This window comes from Callorhinchus milii, unplaced genomic scaffold (assembly GCF_018977255.1).
Source record: "Callorhinchus milii isolate IMCB2004 unplaced genomic scaffold, IMCB_Cmil_1.0 Scaffold25, whole genome shotgun sequence".
Classification (NCBI taxonomy): domain Eukaryota; kingdom Metazoa; phylum Chordata; class Chondrichthyes; order Chimaeriformes; family Callorhinchidae; genus Callorhinchus; species Callorhinchus milii.
The window spans coordinates 2781181-2800312 of record NW_024704766.1 but is presented as its reverse complement, the minus strand read 5'-3'; the positions used below and the strand labels follow the sequence as shown (position 1 = coordinate 2800312).

General features: G+C 42.2%; 2 protein-coding genes across 6 annotated transcripts; one reads left to right on the top strand and one right to left on the bottom strand.

The window, feature by feature from the left end:
* The first annotated feature begins 84 nt into the window (after window positions 1-84).
* thyn1 (thymocyte nuclear protein 1) lies at window positions 85-5706 on the top strand. Of its 5 annotated transcripts, none has more exons than XM_007896082.2 (8): window positions 85-118; window positions 1268-1331; window positions 2260-2458; window positions 2956-3024; window positions 3214-3306; window positions 3674-3769; window positions 4393-4512; window positions 4845-5706. In XM_007896082.2, the coding sequence occupies exons 3-8, from the start codon at window positions 2411-2413 to the stop codon at window positions 5094-5096; spliced, it is 678 nt and encodes a 225-aa protein (XP_007894273.2). In that variant the 5' UTR covers window positions 85-118; window positions 1268-1331; window positions 2260-2410; the 3' UTR covers window positions 5097-5706. The 5 variants fall into 5 exon arrangements, with proteins under 5 accessions (XP_007894273.2, XP_042199875.1, XP_007894272.2 ...); XM_007896081.2 differs by lacking the exon at window positions 85-118 and adding an exon at window positions 121-184; XM_042343941.1 differs by lacking the exon at window positions 1268-1331.
* Window positions 5707-9597: 3891 nt separating this feature from the next.
* On the bottom strand, window positions 9598-19066 carry LOC103180304 (vacuolar protein sorting-associated protein 26B-like). Its single transcript, XM_042343943.1, has 6 exons — window positions 18589-19066; window positions 15555-15711; window positions 14640-14804; window positions 12522-12697; window positions 12051-12193; window positions 9598-11443 (listed from the first exon to the last, which is right to left on the bottom strand). Exons 1-6 carry the CDS (start codon window positions 18809-18811, stop codon window positions 11306-11308), a joined length of 1002 nt encoding a protein of 333 aa, XP_042199877.1. The 5' UTR covers window positions 18812-19066; the 3' UTR covers window positions 9598-11305.
* Between the last annotated feature and the right edge of the window lie 66 nt (window positions 19067-19132).

Sequence of the window (19132 nt, the reverse complement as noted above, 5' to 3'; positions counted from 1 at the left end):
ACAGACCCACCTCCTCCCCACCAGGGCCTGAGCTCAGCCTCACAGCCTCTCCCCCCCCCCCCCCCCTCCCCCCCCCCACACCCCCACACACACACACACACACACCGGGGGATTATAGGTGAGACTGAGAGAAAACACTCCCCAGTTTGTTGAAATAATGGTAGTAATAATGATAGTACTCACGGTAAGAGTATGTAGTAATAACAATGCCAGTGCTGGTAGTAATAGCCACGACAGTAATAGTGACAGCATCAACAGCCGTACCGGTGATCAATGCTGCTCGTGACGCCCGGTCATAGTAATAGTAACGACGGTGATAATAACAGTAGTACTGGTAATAATGGTAATAGTAATGATAGGAGCAATAATAATAGTCATGATGGTAATTCGTGGTAATAGTAATACGGGTAGTAATGATAGTAATAACACTAATAGTAATGCTGGTAATAGTAATGACTGATAATAACAGTAGTAGTAATAATGGTAATAGTAGTGGTAATAATAGTAATGATGGTAATCGTAATAGTAATACTAGTAAGAGTAGTAATAATACTAGTAGTAATGCTAGTAATAACAGTAGTAATAATAATAGTAATAATACTAATAGTAATGCTAGTAATAATGGTAATACCAGTATTAATAGTGTGTAGTGGTAGTAATAATAGTAATAATAAGCCTCACGTTTGATGCAGCGCCTTATACACGTCTTCGAGCGGTCGCGGAGCGCTCCGCGGTCCACGCTGTGCCGCCTCGTGTCCCGGTGTTTGTTTTTGCCGAAGCGACACCGGCCACAAGTTTCGGGGTTCAGTCGGCGGCTTCGAAAACTGTGAAACGGTCCTTCAGAAGGGGGGAGGAAGAAAAAGCGCTTCGCAGGATATACGGCTAAAGTGTGGTGACTGCGTGGTGTGTGGGTGAAACGCGGCTGCCAATGGCGCACATCGCAAACGTCCCCACAGGCAGCCGCGGGTTGAGTGACCGAATCATTTTTTTTTAAGAAAAAGGATTATTATTCCCGCAAAAGCGATCCCCGCCAATCGACCAACGAGCGGGTTCCTACTCACCGCCACGTGAGCCCCGGCGTGCGCGGCGGGTGGGGTGCGGGGGGGGGGGGGGGGGGGGAGTACGGAAACTTGGCATTGCTCGGGAGTCGAACCCAGGTCCTCTCGTTTGAGAGACGAGTGCTCTAACCACTGAGCTACGGTTGGGAGCGTTCCGGTAACGGCGTCCCCTCCTCCCCTCCCCGGTCATCGGCGTGGTTATTTTACAGGAGAGAGAGCAAGTTGGAAGACAGTTGAGGATGCCCCCCAAAAGCAGAAAACGTGGAAAACCAAGTAAAAAAAAACATTATTATCGATTGTTCTCTCTGGTCAGTTCTGGTGGTTTAGATATTGAAGTGCTTTCAAAATAACTATTTTGTGGCAGACTGTTGCTGAGGAATATTTTGCGTTGGGTCCTGTACCCGAGTTGGTCTATCTCTTTTGATGCTTTTTTTTTTATCTATCCTCTTGGGGTGGTGATGGGGGGAAGGGGGGGGGGTGGGGGGAGTGAGGGGTAAGAGTCTCCTTGGAGGAACTGAACTGGCGCCAAGCGGTGACATGCCTGACGATGGAATGTCGGAATCGAGCCAGCCCTCTGTGGCGGTCTCGGTTGCCCGATGCCTGAGCCAGGAGGGGTCGCAGTATCCCAGGGCACTCACCCCTGATGACAGCACATCCCAGCTTGGCTCATCGGCAGGACCTGGAAGGGCCGACCAGTCACTGGGGGCAGGGAATCCTCCCCCTCAGCTCCTGGTAAACCTGCAAGCCAAAGCCAAAGGGTGGGGAAGCTCGCCAGGCAGCAATATCAACAATAATAATATTTGCATTTGATACAGCGGCTTATCACGTCTTCGAGACGTCTCAAAGCGCTTCCCAGAGCGTACGGCAAAGTGAATTGACTGTGTATTTTGTGGGCGAAACAAGATACAGCCCATTGCGCACAGCAGCGTCCCCACAAACAGTCGTGGATTAAGTGACCAAATTATTATTATATTTTTTTTTAAAAAAATTTGGTGAAGGGATTATTATCCCCGGAAAAGCGATCCGCCGATCGACAACAGGGTTCCTACATACTGCTGGATAAAGTGACCCTAGATCTGCAGCATTGAAACTCCCATCTTCACCAACCCCTCTAGATCTTCAAACTTTGTTTTTAGTCAATGTGGATCGACAAAGGTATTCAGTCAAATTCTTCTCAAATTATCCTCTGTTATCCATATAGAGAAAGGTGAACGGGCTGCTAAACGTGCCAAAAAAGTACAGATCGATACGGCGGAAGAACAAATCGCAGAGGGTTTGGACAGTAACGAGAAAACTACAAAGTCATCAGGGAAAGGTGCCTCAGGCACCAAAGAGCCTTCAGTTTTTGGTTGATGAAATCGGAACCAGAAAGCCGAATCGAAAATGGCGTTGATATGAAGGTATACTGTGCGCTCTTCATTTAAAACCGTGTGCAGTCCTGCAGCTCGGTGGTTCGAGCCACTTGCCTCGCAGGCGAGAGGACCTGGGTTCGATTCCCAGGCAGGGCGAAACGTTAGGCAAGTTTCCTTACTCCACGTGTCTCCATTTACCAGCAGTAAATAGGAACTCGGTTGTTAGTCGATTGGCGGATCGCTTTTCCCTGAGTAATCATTCCTTCCAAAAATAATAATAAATAATTTGGTCACCTCAATCCTGTGGGACACTGCTATGCGCAATTGGCTGCGGCATTTCGTCCACAAAGCAGTTCTCTCGATGATATCTAGGATGAGCGAATATATAGCGACGAGGAGAGGCCGGAAAGGTTAGGACCTTTTTCATTGGAGTGGAGAGGGTTCATGTATGATTTGATAGAAGTGATTTAAGATAATGAAGAAGGGAGAAATGGTGGATCAAACCCCTCTTCAGCGGTAACCCTCTTCACTGATTGTGTTCCTAGTTTGGTGTGGAGGATTTAAAGGCCGAACCGAACCAGACAGCATGTTGGGATGGTGTCAGGAACTACCAGGTAACTCGCACGCTCACTCACCAGAGCCCTGGAATTCACATGGTTTTACCCATAAGATCGTGTTAAATAGAAGATGTGTGCAGAATTTTGGAAAACTTTTCGATTCAATCCTAATTTAGGAGCCGATTCTACTCAGATGTAATACTTTAGTCAGATCATAGAGTTGATTTAAACTTCCTACATTTACAGGCCCGCAACTTCATGAGGGATATGATGGTGGGCCAACTGGCTTTCTTCTACCACAGCAATTGTAAGGAACCTGGGATCGCTGCAATTGTCAAGGTTTGAAGGATTTCTTTTGATTTATCCACCTCTAAATTCCCTCTCCTCAATAGTATTTCACTTAATAATAATAATTTGGTCACTCAATCTACGACTGTTTGTGGGACGCCGCTGTGCGCAATTGGCTGCCGTGTTTCGCCCCAAAAATGTGGTCAATTAATTTTACGGTATATTCTGTGAAGTGCTTTGAGACGTCTCGAAGACATGGTTAAGGCACTGTATCAAATGCGAGGATCATTACATTTGATGGCCACCTCTTGTCATTTCATTGATTCCATATATAAAAGAAAGTGAATGTGCATTTTTTTTAAAAAAATGGTTTGGGTTAAGCTTAATGCTCTTGTTATTTCTCGACGTTTTCTTGAAGATTGTAAAGGAGTCTTACGTCGATCACACACAGTTTGAGAAGAAGGAACCCCATTATGACTGCACCAGCAAAAAGGAGAATCCTAAATGGTCGATGGTAACTGACATCCTCTTGTTCTTTACTGTAACACAGTACAAAAGTAAATTAAAAACTTTTTTTTTGGCTGTCGTGTTTCGCCCACAAAATAGTCAATTCACTTCACTGTGTTCTGTGAAGCGCTTTGAGACGTTCAGAAGACGTGATAAGGCGCTATGTCAAATGCAAGGATTCTTATTATTACCCTAATCCTAGAAAGTGAGCCAATCCTTGGGGACCTCAGAGCTCACACAGACAGTCACAAAGGACCAACTCAGTTCTGAGTTTTGAAAATATTACTGTGAAAAAATCCGGAGGAATGAGTTGATGCACAAACCCAGGTACTGAATCTGGAAACATTCTGAGATGACAGGTCTGAGAAAAAAACAACTCACCTTTTTTAACCCATCTCAAAGGAGTTCATTGATCATTCATTTCATCATTGATTGCAGTGGAGGTCCACTTATAATGTGATGTTCGGTTCCATCTCAAGACCTAACTCAACAGTCATCTTTCTCCCGCCAACCTCTCAGCTCCCACCCCCAGCTGGAGCGCCTTGGGGTGTCCTCCTGACTTGAAAGGCGCCGTATCAATGCAAATTTGTTTTATTGGTGAAATGCCTCAATTTCACTTTCTCTTCCCAGGTGGATGTGCAGTTTGTGAGGATGTTGAAACGTTTCATCCCACTGGCTGAAATGAAGAAATATCACCAGGAACACAAAACACAGGGTGGTCCATTGAAGAACGTGGCACTTTTTACTAAGGCAAGGCTTTCTGTGCAACCGCTAACCAAAGGTGAGAAATGGGATGATTTAACCTGTATAATATTCCTCAGTCTTGCCAGCCCCCTTTTCGCTGGCGGACATTGATTTCTCCTTATAATAGTCCGATGTTTAACACTACTACTACTTGCATTTGATGTAGTGCCCTATCTCGAAGTGCTCCGCAGAATATACTGCAAAGTGTAGACTGGATTTTGTGGGCGAAACGCGGCAGCCAATTGCGCACAGCAATGCTGCAATGTTTAAAAATTGAGCGATGGCATCATTGCAACATGGAAAGGAAATGTTTAATTCGTTTTTTTTTATTTTGACAGGAGAATTTGACTTTATTTCGACTCTTGAAGACAAAAAGCCGATTTAATTGGAAGGGCCCCGGAATTGTGAGAGCTCTTTATCCTACGATCAGTTCAGTGACGGATACCAGACGTTTGTCATTTTCCACTACGTCTTTTGGAGGTTGTACGAATTGCCGGAGTTATTCGGTTACAAGCTCGCTTTGCTTTGCAAAGTTCTATATGTTCACATTTTCGTTATATGAGACGAGCTTGCAAACTGCAGTGGGTTGAGCCGTTTCTCAAAGGAATCAACGTTACAGTGTATTTTTTTTGTGATTAACAGTATGCCCTTTTGCAGATGGGTATGACGAGTTGAATCCATAAAGGAAAGGAAAACCCATCTTGCAATGTCTCATTATAGACTGTCATCCATGGATCAATTGACACAACACAATCACATCTAAGATGACAATCACAATAGGTTGGATTCAGTGGAACAGAAGAAAGAAGTGTATAATATTAATGAAATCATTTATTTCTGTTCTCCATATTCATTACATCTTAACAATTAGTTCTCTAACCCCCAAATTCACTGACTGTGACTTTGCGACCATCAAATATTTACAGAATATTTTTTTCTGGGCTCTCCTTTCAAAGGTTTAACTCTTAATTTTAAAATTGTCCTTTTTTTCCCCCTTGGATGCCCCAGTTGAAGCGAAGAGTTGCACTTAATAATAGACAGAAAAAGCTGAAGAGAATGCATGTTATGTCAATTTATACTTTGTAAAATTCAGTACATAGTCATAATCGGAAAATGTACCAGTTCACATTCTTTTGTACACACTGCGCTGACATATCTTGCTATTCAGATAAACGTTCAAATAAAACCGCATGTACAATATTTAAAGGAATGTTCCTTCTAAAACAGTTAACTACAGCCTTTTGTGCCTTTTTAAAACAAAAACACATGTATTTGTAGACGTACAATTTCATGTGATAACTGATAAAAGCATTTCAGGTTAGCTACTGTCACAAGCAAGCAGACATTCTGTCGACGATGGCAGTTTCACAAAGGCATAAAAAAAAATCCTTTTTACCGTAACAATTTGCTATAAAAAGCTAGGAATATCAACTTTCTTTGCCCTTCCCAAAGAGCTGCTCAGTATAGATTCTCTTATCTCCAACTTAGAGAGAGAAGGGTTCCAATTAACACAGGTCATTGGTTCACGGCAGAGAATTTGGGAAGGCACCAAGTTGCCTCCACAACGTTGCAAAATAGATAAAACGTATTCCAAAATAAGGCAGCCTGTGCAACTCGACAAGTTGGCATTCTCATTCGAGTTAGGCGCTCATTATCGTGAATAGCAGGGTCTTTCGTGGGTACTGTTTCATTATGATACACTGAACATTGTTCCTGAAAAATTGGCCATTGACCCCCCCCACCCCCACCCTGGTGAAATGCCTTCATCACTATTTATTTAAAAAAAAATTGGAGTTAGGGAAAATAAAGGTTAAAACATGATTTTACATCTCACAAATATTTAATGTCTCTGTACTCAAAGTCACTACGACAATGACCTGCTGATCTGCCCCCCCCCCCACCAAAACACATACACAAATCGTTCAATTCTAAACCACAATACATAGGAGATAGGGTCGAGAAGATTAAAACGAGGCAATCATTACCTGAATTTAGTAAATAAAAATCATCCAGGAATAATGACGAAAGCAGTAACATCCCACCCAACTATGATTATTATTATTAAGGCATTTTATAACAATTACTTGTCTTATCGCAAAGACATCCCCTAAATCAGTTATAGCGATTTTGCAAAAAAAAAAAAAAAACATTTAAAGAAATAAAGTGACTTAAAACCATAAAGTCTTCCTGGAAAGCAAAGCCTCTACGCTATGACAGCAAATAAAACTGCAAAAATTGCATCGCTTACAAACTACCGCGTTAAAGATGGCTTCAAGGACAGGCTCAACGAGTGAGACTTCACGTCTGTGAACCTGGCTGATACCGGACTCCATTCTTCACGAGCGAATGCTGCGTTTAAATATCTCCCTATTCACAAGATTAAAAGCTCTGGCTCTGAATTCAGGAATGTTCTTAAGTCCAGAGTGATCCAATACAGAACTTGAAACACGAAAGAACACACTATAAATCTGGACAAAACATCTAAAAATACATCAGGAATAAGTTAAAAACACGGGTACAGGTTCCTATGAGCGTGGCTCGATTGGTAGGAATCTTGCCTCTGGACAACACCTCGGGATGTCCTCCCGATGTAGTGAAAGGCGCTATACGAATGTAATTTGTTGTTGGGAGTCAGAAGTCTGTGGATTTAAACCCTACATTGGGACTTTGACCTTATGGTCTAGTAGCCTAACACTCCAATGCAGTACCTGGTAATTTGTCAGAAGCGCAACTGTGAACATTTAAGATCACGCGGCACAACTCGAAAATAAAAGGGAATTTCTCCTGGTGCCTTGGCCAACGATCAATCCTCCAGATAGCATTGGTCATTTGCTCCGCAGTTGATCGTGGGCCTCGGCTGTGAGCCAACCGGACTGCATTTTTGTCTCGTCACTACGTTTCAAAGCACTGCCTGCAAAGCTTTCCGAGACGTTTTAACGACATCGCGTGTAGTCGCTATAATCAAACACAAGGTCCATCAAGTATTTCGAGGTTTTTTTGGGGTTTGACCGAATCTGTAGTGATTTTTTTTTTAATGTCATAAATTGCAGCAAAAAAGCACGCCTGTGCAGCTATCCATCATCCAGAACTATTTCAGACAAACATGCAAGCAGATAACTTAAAAATACATTTGTATTTAACAACATCCAGAACTCTGCGGCTTGTGTCCTTTCCTGCATTCGGCTCCACGAGCCTATCGCCCCCGTTCTCTCCCAGTTCCACATCCCTCGACTGATCCAAGTTCACGATCCTCACCCGTCCCTTTAAATCCCTCTGTGGTCTCGCCCCAGCCTACCTCTGTGACCTACCAACCTTACCAACCCGGCCGCGCTCTCCCCGCTTCACACATCCCTCGCCCCACCCGGAACAGTCGGACTTTCATATTATCTGCCCCCCAACCTGGAACTTTATCTCAGACCCACCCCTCTCTCCCTTCAAAAGATGTGCAACATTTTCCAAGTTAAGACTTTTTAAATTTGAATCATTTTTTTGACAACTCTTTCCCGGACTACGTAATTACAGCAATTCATCAAGAAGTATTTGGAAGGACCTCATATTGGAACCAAAACAACACAAGAGCAATCGATAATAATAATCCTAGCATTTGATATGGCATCTTATCTCAAAGCGCTTCACACGATATACTATAAAGTAAACTGACTGTATTTTGTGGGCAAAACGCAGCAAGCAGCAAATTGCGCACATCGGTGCCCTATAAACAGTAGTGGATTTAGTGACCAAATTATTACTATTTTTATTGATTTATTTTGAAGGGACTATTGTCCCCCGAAAAGCGATCTGCCAATCGATTAACAGTCGGGTTCCTATTTACTGCTGGGTAAACAGACGTGTGGAGTGAGGAAACTTGCCTCACCTTTCGCCCATCCTGGGAATCAAACCCAGTCTAAAGCTACAGGTTAGGATGTGTGCAAGTCCCAGACCATAATGAAATACTACAGGTAATAATGCAATGTATTTTGCTGTTAAGTCTATCAGGTAAATAAACTGGTTTATATTTACACATAAACTTAAAAACAAAAACACACGTAGGCTTCCTTTTGTTTTCAAGAATGAAAAAAAATACTGAAGTTCAAATTTTTGGCAGATACAGGAAAGTTCACATAAGTCACGTCAGTCGGGACCATAACATTTAATGTGACTTAAGCCAAAGATGATTTGCAGGCAAACGTACATAAGTCGTATAACGTCTGATTCAATTAATAATCTACACTGCGCACGCGTGGTCCTTTTGGTAGGAAACTAAATCGGACTTGGGTGAATGCATGACTTGGGCGAATATACGATTTATAAAGATAAGACCTATGCAAGTTTGACTGCATCCTACAGTGACAGGCACATATTCAAATATCCTTCTCCACGTCAAAACACTTGTGTAGAATTAAGGCAAGGCCACAGGTTTGCAGTTTGGTCAACATACATCTAAAGGCAACATTAAAACAATCGGAATTACAGATGGAAAGGGCCTTGCCCCCAGGAAAGCAAACTATACACAATTATACCTTTTTAAAGCTGCAGTATACCACAGGAAGGTTTTGTAATTGTATTTTTTCCTCGATTCCTCACCTCTCCACCTACCACCAGGACATTATCTGCTGCGGTAACATCAGCAGCCGACCTCAATGAAAAACTACAGGTGGACCCTTAGTGTCTCGAGCGAATTACAGATTTTAGAAAGAATTCTGTTTTAGTTCGCAATTAAGAGGCTCTCTCAGTATTCCCTGCAGATGTTTCATTGTTGAGAGGCTGCCTTGCTATTTAGCGTGGCACGCTGCTAGTTTTTTTCCTCTTGAGCAAAGATGCTCAGCAAATGAACTGAGAAGTGATGGATCCCCTAAATTTGAATGTCTGGGTGAATATTTAGAAGCCTTGGGGCTTGAACCAGTAACTAAATGAAAATGAAGCCAGGATTCTTACCAGTCGGTACTGTTTGCCGAGTTTACTAGAAGCACCTTTAAAGTTTTGGAAGTCTTAGCGTTAAAAAGTGTAGCAACTCCAATTTAAGAAGATTCGTTAAATAATTTTCCTAGAAGTTTTTAAGATTGTCTAAAGGACTGGAAAGTACACACAAAATTGAACATTATCATTTATTTAAATTAGATATAGCTACTGGTAAAATAAGAGCATGTCATTAATACAATCAGTTTTTGGAATGAAGAATGAGAAGCCACAGGAGTCATTAGTAATACTGTATATTTTATCAGAGACTACATTGTTTTAATATTTGTGCACCATATGTCCCTGAGGATATGCCAGCCAGGGCTGCTTTCTCTGTTAGACCACTTAAGTTACTGAAATAATTGGTGGAAGTAATATTTAAAAATACATTCTGAAATACACGCCTCAGAATTAAAGTGGCCGGCCGTTAAATTAAAATATCCAATCGTGAAACATCGGGTCATAGCATCATAGACTGGTTAAGTTCTATAAGATTCAATATTGTCAATGTGCAAGTTTTGTTTTAAATTATCACGTGGCTGTAAATTGAAATGAAATTACAATTACAAACTGCAACGTCAAATAATCCACATAGTTGAAGATGTTGCATACCAAATATATTGCAGCTTTAAATCGCAGTACCTTTGTGTAATCCCGGCTTAAAAATAGCAAGCATTTGATTTTAATTACCACAGACATTAAAAGCACTTGCCTTGACATAATGACAAAGCTGAATAATATTTCTCAGAAAAGATTCCCAGTTTAAAAAAAGATTCCTGCTATTTGGGGCCTTGGTACAGGTTATCGTGACACGTATATTATATATTTTGTCTTAAAATGTTCTACTTGGATCAAAATGTTTCAATAGTGGGAGTGCATTGGAATGACACACTGAAATTATAATAACGGAAACATGATTTTTCATTAAATAACAGATATAGTGGAATTTCAAATCCATTATTTCTGTGATTCTGGAATGATGCTACATGGAAACATTAAGTGAACATCAAGTACATCCAGATTTTGTTTCAAATCTGATTGTTCCTGATCTGAATCCATCGGTGGTTGTGTACAGTAGCTACTTTCACACACAAAAAGGACTGAGCTTCTTTATATCTATGAATATCTGCCATTTTCATTCATTCCTGTAGCATCATCTGCTCAACTAAAGAGAGTAAAGCTAAGGATAAACTGTCTGAATTTTATGGTGTATCAATGTTGACACACAAAAAAAATATTGTGTTAAATGACCAAAACGCTGTAGTTCATTTTTCAGTTTTAACATCTCATTCTTGTACGAGTTAGAAAGGGTCAGTAACTATATCGGTTTCAGCAGCAGGACAAATAATGCCTGGATTTAATGTGTAACGGAGTGTAGAACAGGATTCAGCTCAAGGCAGAATGGAAAAGAAGTTCCTTGGAGGTCTGATGAAACTATCACCAGTCGTTTTGTTTCTGGTTTTCAAAAGGAACTGAACAGTTAAATTTCATATATGAAGGGTTAATACGCAAGACCAAAGATGGATTTAGGAGCTCCACATGATAGGACAAAAAAATGTGTTGAGGCAAAAGTAATGGAAGCAGGACCTTCCATTTTTGCCAGCAATGTTTCAGATTGCATGTTCCATCATACCTGTAGAGTCAGTCAATCAAATCTCCTGCCCTAGCTCCACGTTAAACACACAGGCTTTTTTTAAAAAAAACATATGAGTTATATCACCTAATATCCCAAATCAGTCTTCTGAAGTGGAAATAGATCAGTTGGAAAGACTTAAAAAGTCCAGTTGATTTTGTTGCAGGTTACACTGTTAGTCTAGCTGCCACAACGCGACAGAAAAGTAGGTTAATCGCTTGCATCCTGGTTTTTAGCCAGGGATTTGTTTTCAGCATTTGCAGCCCCTTCATAACGCTGTGATGCAATGGCTGCCTGGTGGGACATGCTCTTTCGAACTATATCCCCTTTTCGCCACAAAGTGATTTCCTGTAAGGAAATATTGAGAATATCATATAAAACACACACACTTTCCACAATCATTGAAAAAATGTTTTACGTTTGCCAAATCAACATTAGGAAATTAAATTGTAAACTGAACCATGCTTTTTCATTAAATAATGGATATACTGCTATATTGAAGCAGATTCACATGATATGCAACAACAGACATTGACAATAAAAATAGAAAGAAGAGTTTTTAATAACACTACAGTTCCCACCATAAATGGACTAGAAAGCTCTTCAGAACAATCTCTAACCTAAAGGGGAAAAATGCAGCTTTTAAAAATGTGGTAATATCGTGTTTACAGTCCAAGACAGTTTTAGTAGCTGGAAGATTGATACATTCGCAAGAACACAACAATTTGAGAGGTGAAAGAAGAATAAGGTCCATCTCATTCGCCTTCCACCATCCTGGCAGTCGCTTGACGTATTGTGTCCCAAACTCTTTATTGTAAATAGCTCTTGCTATTCATCATAGCAACAGCCACACATTTTAACCTGCTCATTTTTTTCCATTTTGTTAAAACAAGGTATTGTGGCTTTTAAAAAAATTGCCATTATTCAGCAAGTAATTACATTGGCAAGCACATACCTGCTGCTTGAAGTATCTCCTTTCCTCCTCGTCAATAAGGACAAGATTGAGGTAGTACCGCACAGAGAACTTTTTGTTAATATCCCTCATGCTTGGAGTTAGCTCATATCCTGCTAGAAAGAGCCTGATGGGAATGGACTCTCCTAAGCAGAGAGACAAACATTACATAAACATACTTACAAAAGTGCAGGAGAAGTCATAAAAATGAAATTACCTGAAATTGTGAAAATAGAAATGGATATTTCTTCTTTAACAGTTTAACAGTGCATCAGGAACAACATCAGCAAATCATCTTTGCAATGCAGTTTTACTGGTAATACAAATGATGTAAATAGAACTAGTGATTGAAAGACAATATGTAACACAAGTACTTCAGATAGTTGGCTGATGATGTGAAATGTGACACGACCAAGAAAAAATTCCAATGCCATTAAGCCATATTTAGCAACTCACAAATGCTTCAACACACACCTCTGACTGGGGCGCCGTCCATTATTTCATACTTGGCTATCGTGTCATTTTCGTGAAACACATTTGGTCCTGTTCCAGTAGTTTCCCTTTTAATGATGTCAATCTCCATGTGTTTGATCTTGATGCGGACCAATAAAAAATAGATCTTCCCCACAATCACATCCTTCAGGTGATATCTAAAATTTCAAAAGAATCAGACTGTGTATTTCAGAACAGGGTCTTAGGACTTTCTATTTGGATTTCCTTTGCTGGTTTCATCTCCATTCAAGGATTTTCACACCTAGAAACCTTGTGTATGTTATTAAAAAATGAAACTAAAATATATTTAATCCTCAATGCTTCAACACTTTCAGCTTTCAGAACTGATCCATTTCTTGTATAGTGCACCTGCTTATTTTGTACATAAAAGAATTAGTGTAATCATTTTACACTGGCGCCCTTTTAACTTTACACCAAGACATAATAAATCATTAAAGGATGCATCTACTAAAAATAATAATTGTTGCTTACCTGTCTCCATTTTATTTAGATTGGTGATCCAAGGTGAAACAGACCATAGCATTTGTGAAAACTTTATAGTTTCAGCTGTGTTTTTGCTACTTTTTAAAAACATGGCAGAGATGGGAAGGGAAAAAAAAATACCTGCAATCATTTTAAAAACAGACTGAAAAAAGCAATATCAATGATAGAAAGTGATCGTGATTTGAAGGATTTCTCAACTCCAGCAGGACTTTGAAAATAAGGAAATTAATCACAACAAAAAAAACAGCTCTACCGTTTTCTGGATATCAACGTGCAGTTCCTGTTAAAATTACGGTTTCACTTACCACCGCAACTGGAAAAAGCTTCAAAGGCAAATCTGCTCATTACGAAATGAATCAGAAAGACTCCATCATACACTGATGACACCTTATCAGAAAGTAGACAGACAATACGAAGTAAACTTTGAACACATTAAAGTGGAACTACATGCCTCAGTGAGTTCATTCAGCGAATAACTGAGCCATACAAAACCAGGGAAATCCAAGGTTCAATTCTCAGACTATGAACTCAGACTTTCCAACAATTGATGTCAAGCACACTGTACAAAAGGCAAAATATTGAAGGTGCTGCAAATCTGAAATAAAAACAGAAGTGGCTGGGAACACTCAGCAGGTCAGGCCACGTCTACGAAGAGGAAAGCGAGTTAACGTTTCAGGTCGATGACCTTTCGTCAGAAACCGAAACATTAACCCACTTTTCTTGCTTCGTAGACGCTGCCTGAGTTGCTCAGTGCTCCCAGCGACTTCTGTTTTTATTTCAAGCACACTATGTAGGCAAAGGGGAAATCAGCCACACAGAATACAAATTTGGCCCTTTTTTGTTCCACCAAGATCACCGCAGTTCCCATTAGGCTTCAAAGAATTTACGTTCAATTTCCCACACACCACACCAATTTATTACAAATTTGGTTTGGTGCGACGGAAATTGATCAGAAAGTCTTTCAAGAAATGGGCCCCACCTCACCACAGCGATTAGATTTTTTGCTTCAACAATGCACAGGTATTGATCCAACTGAAGTCGAATCCACATACAGTGAAACCCTCTTATACGCAAACTTTTGGGAACAGAAGTAAAAAAAAAGGGCACATACCCAAGTCCGCAGATGAGGTCACCCAGAAAACTACACTGTCAAAAACGCTTTACTGTATTTCCTGTGAAGCGCTTTGAGACAAAGCAATAAGGCGCTATACCAAAAGCGTATTATTATCAATATATGGCAAAGTAACCCCATTTGCAGCTGCACAATGGAAAAAAAATACTTTTCCAAAAAATTAAAATGTTGGCTTAAAACTGATTTTAGTATATAAGTTTTTTCCCAGTAATTGAATCTTATTTTTTGTTTTATCTGAAATTTGCATTTAAAGACTTGTATTGAAATGCAAGTTGATTGAAGTAAGTACTGCAGATAGATTGATGTACAAATGTAACATAATATTCACAACTACAGTATTGTGAGACACGCTTTGCATAGCGAATAATGATACAGCTAGCCTCTGATATGCTACACCGCTTATATGTCGTCTTTTTTTTCCCCATTCCAATTTGCTGCCCATAAGAGGATTTCACTGTACATACTTTGACTTGTTGTATTCAAACTCAATGTGAAGGCAATCCTCAATCCCAACTTCCATCTTGATGGAGGAATTCATCTCAGGATAGGTACTCAGGGTGTGCACAACAATGTCCATCTCCTTTGTAATGTCGTTTAACCTACGGCTGATGGTTGCTCTGAGAAAGTACCTGAATTTGGGAGAGAAAACACATTGAGAATTACATTTAAAACAACTCCACATAGAATCATGCCAGGATGATTCTATCAACATTGCAAAAAGGTCACACATTCTCTGAAACAATTGCAATGCGCGAGTCTAAAGTACCAGAAAATGCACACAGAATACAGTCAATTCACTTTACAGTATATTCTGTGAAGCGTTTTGAGACGTTTTGAAGATGTGAAAAAAATGGCGATTCACTCCATGGCTGTTTTGGGGCAATGCTGTGCAGAAATTGCTGCTGCGTTTGCCTGCAAAATATAGTCACTTGGAGACATCCTCCTGACATGAGAGATTCTATTTTAAACTTTTAAGTGAGAAGTAGATGGGTATTTGGGGAGGATAAGATTGCAGGGCTATGGAGAGAAAGCGGGCCAGTGGGATTGAGTTGGATTGCCCTTTTCGGAGCTGGCGCAGACACGATGGACCGAATGATCTCTTTCTGCGTTCTATGATTCTATGAAATGTAAGGATTATTCTTATAAACAAAAGGCAAAATACTGCAGATGCTGGAAATCTAAAATAGAAACAGAAATCGCTGTGGACATTCAGCAGGTCAGGCAGCGTCTAAGGAGGGAGGAAAGATCATCGGCCTGAAGCGGTAACTCACTTTCCCCTCCAGATGAGGATTATTCTTATATTTGTTCTCATCGTATATCCTACATACACTTCACTTGCGCTTTTGATAAAAAATTAATATTATAAGACACCGACTCACCGTAACTTAACATTTTGGCCAGTGTAGGATTCGTACGGCTTTTCTACATGTGTAAACTCAAAGTCAAATGTTTGAGACTGTGTCATTTCACCAGGCCGGGCCAAATCTTTTACTAATGACACAAACTCATGGTGATTCCCTCGGTCGTAGTACAGCTCTGTTAAAAGAAAGAATATTTTAGATTTTGGAGTGAGTGCTCAAAAATATGTCCCCCGCCCTTCACCCCACAACATTGCTGCACGCCAGGGCACATCTTCAGTCCTGGAAACCCTCAAAGACTAGTGTATCCCGGCACAGACACGATGGGCCGAATGGCCTCCTTCCGTACTGTATAATTATCTGACTTCCAATGGGGTCTACCCAGCATTCTATAAAATTACAAGATAAAGAGAAAGTTAAGGGTTAGAAATCTAAGAGGATTTCACGATCATATATTGTTTTGTTAGGCAATCAGATAAAGAAAATATGAAACGGTATGGAGAAGGGGTAAAAGCAGATGACTGGGATTATCTAACTAACACACACATGCATTCAGGAGTGTATGCTTAACCCTTTCAGCATCAATGCAACGAAATATCTTCACAAAATCAAAATCTTGAGGCGAGGCAAGCGAAAGAAACAGCTTAAGGGGAAGTTTTGAGATAAAACTATAAGCGGAAATTAAACAAATAAGGTGAATCAAAAGAGATAGCTTGTGAAATCCAACCGATTCAAAATTCCACCACCCATATCCTCGTCGGTATCAAACTCCACACCACCATCACTTCAGTCCTTACCACTGGCTTCCTAACGCAGAACTGATCGATTTCAAGATCCTCAAACTCACACACGAATCACTTCATGTGCTGACACCTCCTTCACCTGCTTAAATCCCACTCCTCTACCCACCTCTTCGTTCAACTAGCTCTAGAATTCTGTACTTCCCTTGTTGCTTCCGCTCCACCATTGGATAGCATTCTTTCAGTCACTGTATCCCAAATTTCTACAACTCCCAATCCCTCTTGTTTTGCCAGTCTTCAGATTGCATCTTAAGGCCCTCTTCTTCGACCGTGTGTGCAGTCACCTCCCCTCTCTGCCTGGCTCAGCATTAAGTTTTAAGTGCTCCGAGACGCTGTCCCAGGCACTATAAAATTGCAAGTTGTTGTAGTCATTTATTAACACCAAAGGCCGAAAGTGAAACTAAAAACAAGAATACATTGCAAGACAAAAGCAACCATGTGACAAGAGAACCATAATGTGGAAGTAGACAGCATCCAAAGGATAATCGAAATAACAGATTAAAGGTCTTTTTCCTTCAATTTTCCAAGGTTTCACCCCACAAAATACATTGTCCAATTACTGCACAGTATATCCTGTGGAAGCGCTTGGCGATGTCAGGATGACGTGATTGGATGCTATATCAAACGCAAGGATTATTATTATTAATTAAAAAAATCAGTGTCACATTCACAACTTTAGTTAGCGGCATTTTTATTATAAAGTTTGTTTAATAGTTCTTAGGCTGCAGTTCAAGCACATTGAGCGCTCTGCAAAATGCAGACCCCTAAACATGATTTGTATGGATAGTCCTCAATCTTAAAAAATACATATATGAAAAAATAAATAATAATTAGATCGCTCGATCCATAATTCTTTGTGGGGCACTGCTCTATGCAATTGGCTGCACCATTTTGCCCACGCAACACACAGCCACTACGCTTTACAGTACATCCCACGAATGGCCTTGAGACGTCTGGAAGACGTGATAATAACAACAACAATCCTTGCATTTGACGGAGCGCCTTATCGCGTCCTCCAGACATCTCAAAGCGCTTCACAGAATGCACCATGAAGTGAATTGACTTGCGTGTTTTGTGGGCGCTTATAATCGAATGCAAGGATTATTATTAATAGTATTATTATCCTGATTAAAATTCAAACGACGATGAACATTACGCCCACAAATATACAGCCGACTCGCTTGTCCCGGCTATTCCGTGAAGCGCTTTGAGGCGTCTCGAAGACGTGTTAAGGCGCTGTGTCAAACTCAAGCATTATTTATTTATTTATTAAGTAATGAACATGTTTAGCCTACACCCCCAAGGCAGGGGTGGGGTGGGGGGTCTTTATATGTACATTTATCCCCCCCAAAACACCTTTAAAATCCCAGGCCTGAACTCACTGAATGCCCCCCCCCCACCACACACACACACACACGGTCCACCCCCCCCACACACACACATGCTTCCCCCCCACGCACACTCCCCCCCTCACGTACACTCCCCCCACCCCACACACACACACCCCCACACACACACAGTCATGACAGACAGGAGGCTCCTGTAGGCCCCAACCACAGGGCACATGACTAAGGAGTCGTTTTTTTTACCCGAGTCAGTCAGTGCCGTGGGGGGGGGGGGGGTGGGGTGTGTGTGAGGGGGGGTTGTGTGTGTGGGGTTGTGTGTGTGTGAGGGGGGGTTGTGTGTGTGTGAGGGTTGTGTGTGTGTGAGGGGGGGGTTGTGTGTGTGAGGGGGGGGTTGTGTGTGTATGTGTGGAGGGGGTTGTGTGTGTGTGAGGGGGGCGTTGTGTGTGTGTGAGGGGGGGTTGTGTGTGTGGGGTTGTGTGTGTGTGTGTGGGGGGGCGTTGTGTGTGAGTGTGTGGGGGGGGGTTGTGTGTGTGTGAGGGGGGCGTTGTGTGAGTGTGAGGGGGGGTTGTGTGTGTGGGGTGTGTGTGGGGTTGTGTGTGTGAGGGAGGGGTTGTGTGTGGGGTTGTGTGTGTGTGAGGGGAGGGGGTTGTGTGTGGGGTTGTGTGTGTGTGGGGAGGGGTTTGTGTGGACGGGGGGGGGGGTTGTGTGTGTGTGGGGGGAGGGGGTTGTGTGTGGGTGTGTGTGTGTGTGTGGGGGGGGGGTTGTGTTTGTGGGGGGAGGGGGTTGTGTGTGGGTGTGTGTGTGGGGTTGTGTGTGTGTATGGGGGGGGTGTTGTGTTGTGTGTGTGGGGAGTGTGTGGAGAGGGTGTGTGTGTGTGCGTGCGTGTGTGTAAAAAAAAATCCCACCCACCGATCTGGCCTATGAACTCGATCTTGATGCCCTGGTGCTCGAGCCTCTTGCCCGGGTTCTTCAGGGCCACGTTCACTTTGCCGGAGACCGTCTCGCCGTCGTAGAACAGGTAGTAGCGGTCCTTCTTGCCGTCCTCGCTCTTGTGCTCCGCCCGCTTGCGGGTCTCGGCGTCGGTCAGCGCGATGTCCAGCTCCGCGCTCTGGCCGAAGCTGAAGAAGCTCATGGTCGCGGCCTTCCGGGGGGGTCGTTTGAGGGGGTCAACCTTTTCACCCCACACCCCCCCCCCCTCACCTCACCACCACCACCTCCTCCTTTGGGCCCTCCTTTTTTTTTTCGGGACGCGTTAAGGGTCGGTCGGTGTCCGTCCGTCCGTCTGTGTGTCTGTGGCGGTGACTGACTGACGTGACTGACTCGCTTCCCTCTTCCACTCTCTCCTCGGGTTTTTTTTTCCCGCCCACTCCTTCCCCCTCTCCCTCCCCCCCCCTCCGGGTCAGCGTTTGGGGCGGGAGGGGGGTGTGGTTCACGCCCAATTGGGCGGATTTTT

Coding starts and splice junctions, on each gene's coding strand:
- thyn1 (XM_042343941.1), top strand. CDS start 2,411: ATGAAATCGGAACCAGAAAGCCGAATCGAAAATGGCGTTGATATGAAG. Junction 2,459..2,955: donor AAAATGGCGTTGATATGAAG/GTATACTGTGCG, acceptor TTGTGTTCCTAG/TTTGGTGTGGAGGATTTAAA. Junction 3,307..3,673: donor GGATCGCTGCAATTGTCAAG/GTTTGAAGGATT, acceptor GTTTTCTTGAAG/ATTGTAAAGGAGTCTTACGT.
- LOC103180304 (XM_042343943.1), bottom strand. CDS start 18,811: ATGAGCTTCTTCAGCTTCGGCCAGAGCGCGGAGCTGGACATCGCGCTG. Junction 14,805..15,554: donor GGCCAAAATGTTAAGTTACG/GTGAGTCGGTGT, acceptor TCCCAAATTCAG/GTACTTTCTCAGAGCAACCA. Junction 12,194..12,521: donor GGACGGCGCCCCAGTCAGAG/GTGTGTGTTGAA, acceptor CTCTCTGCTTAG/GAGAGTCCATTCCCATCAGG.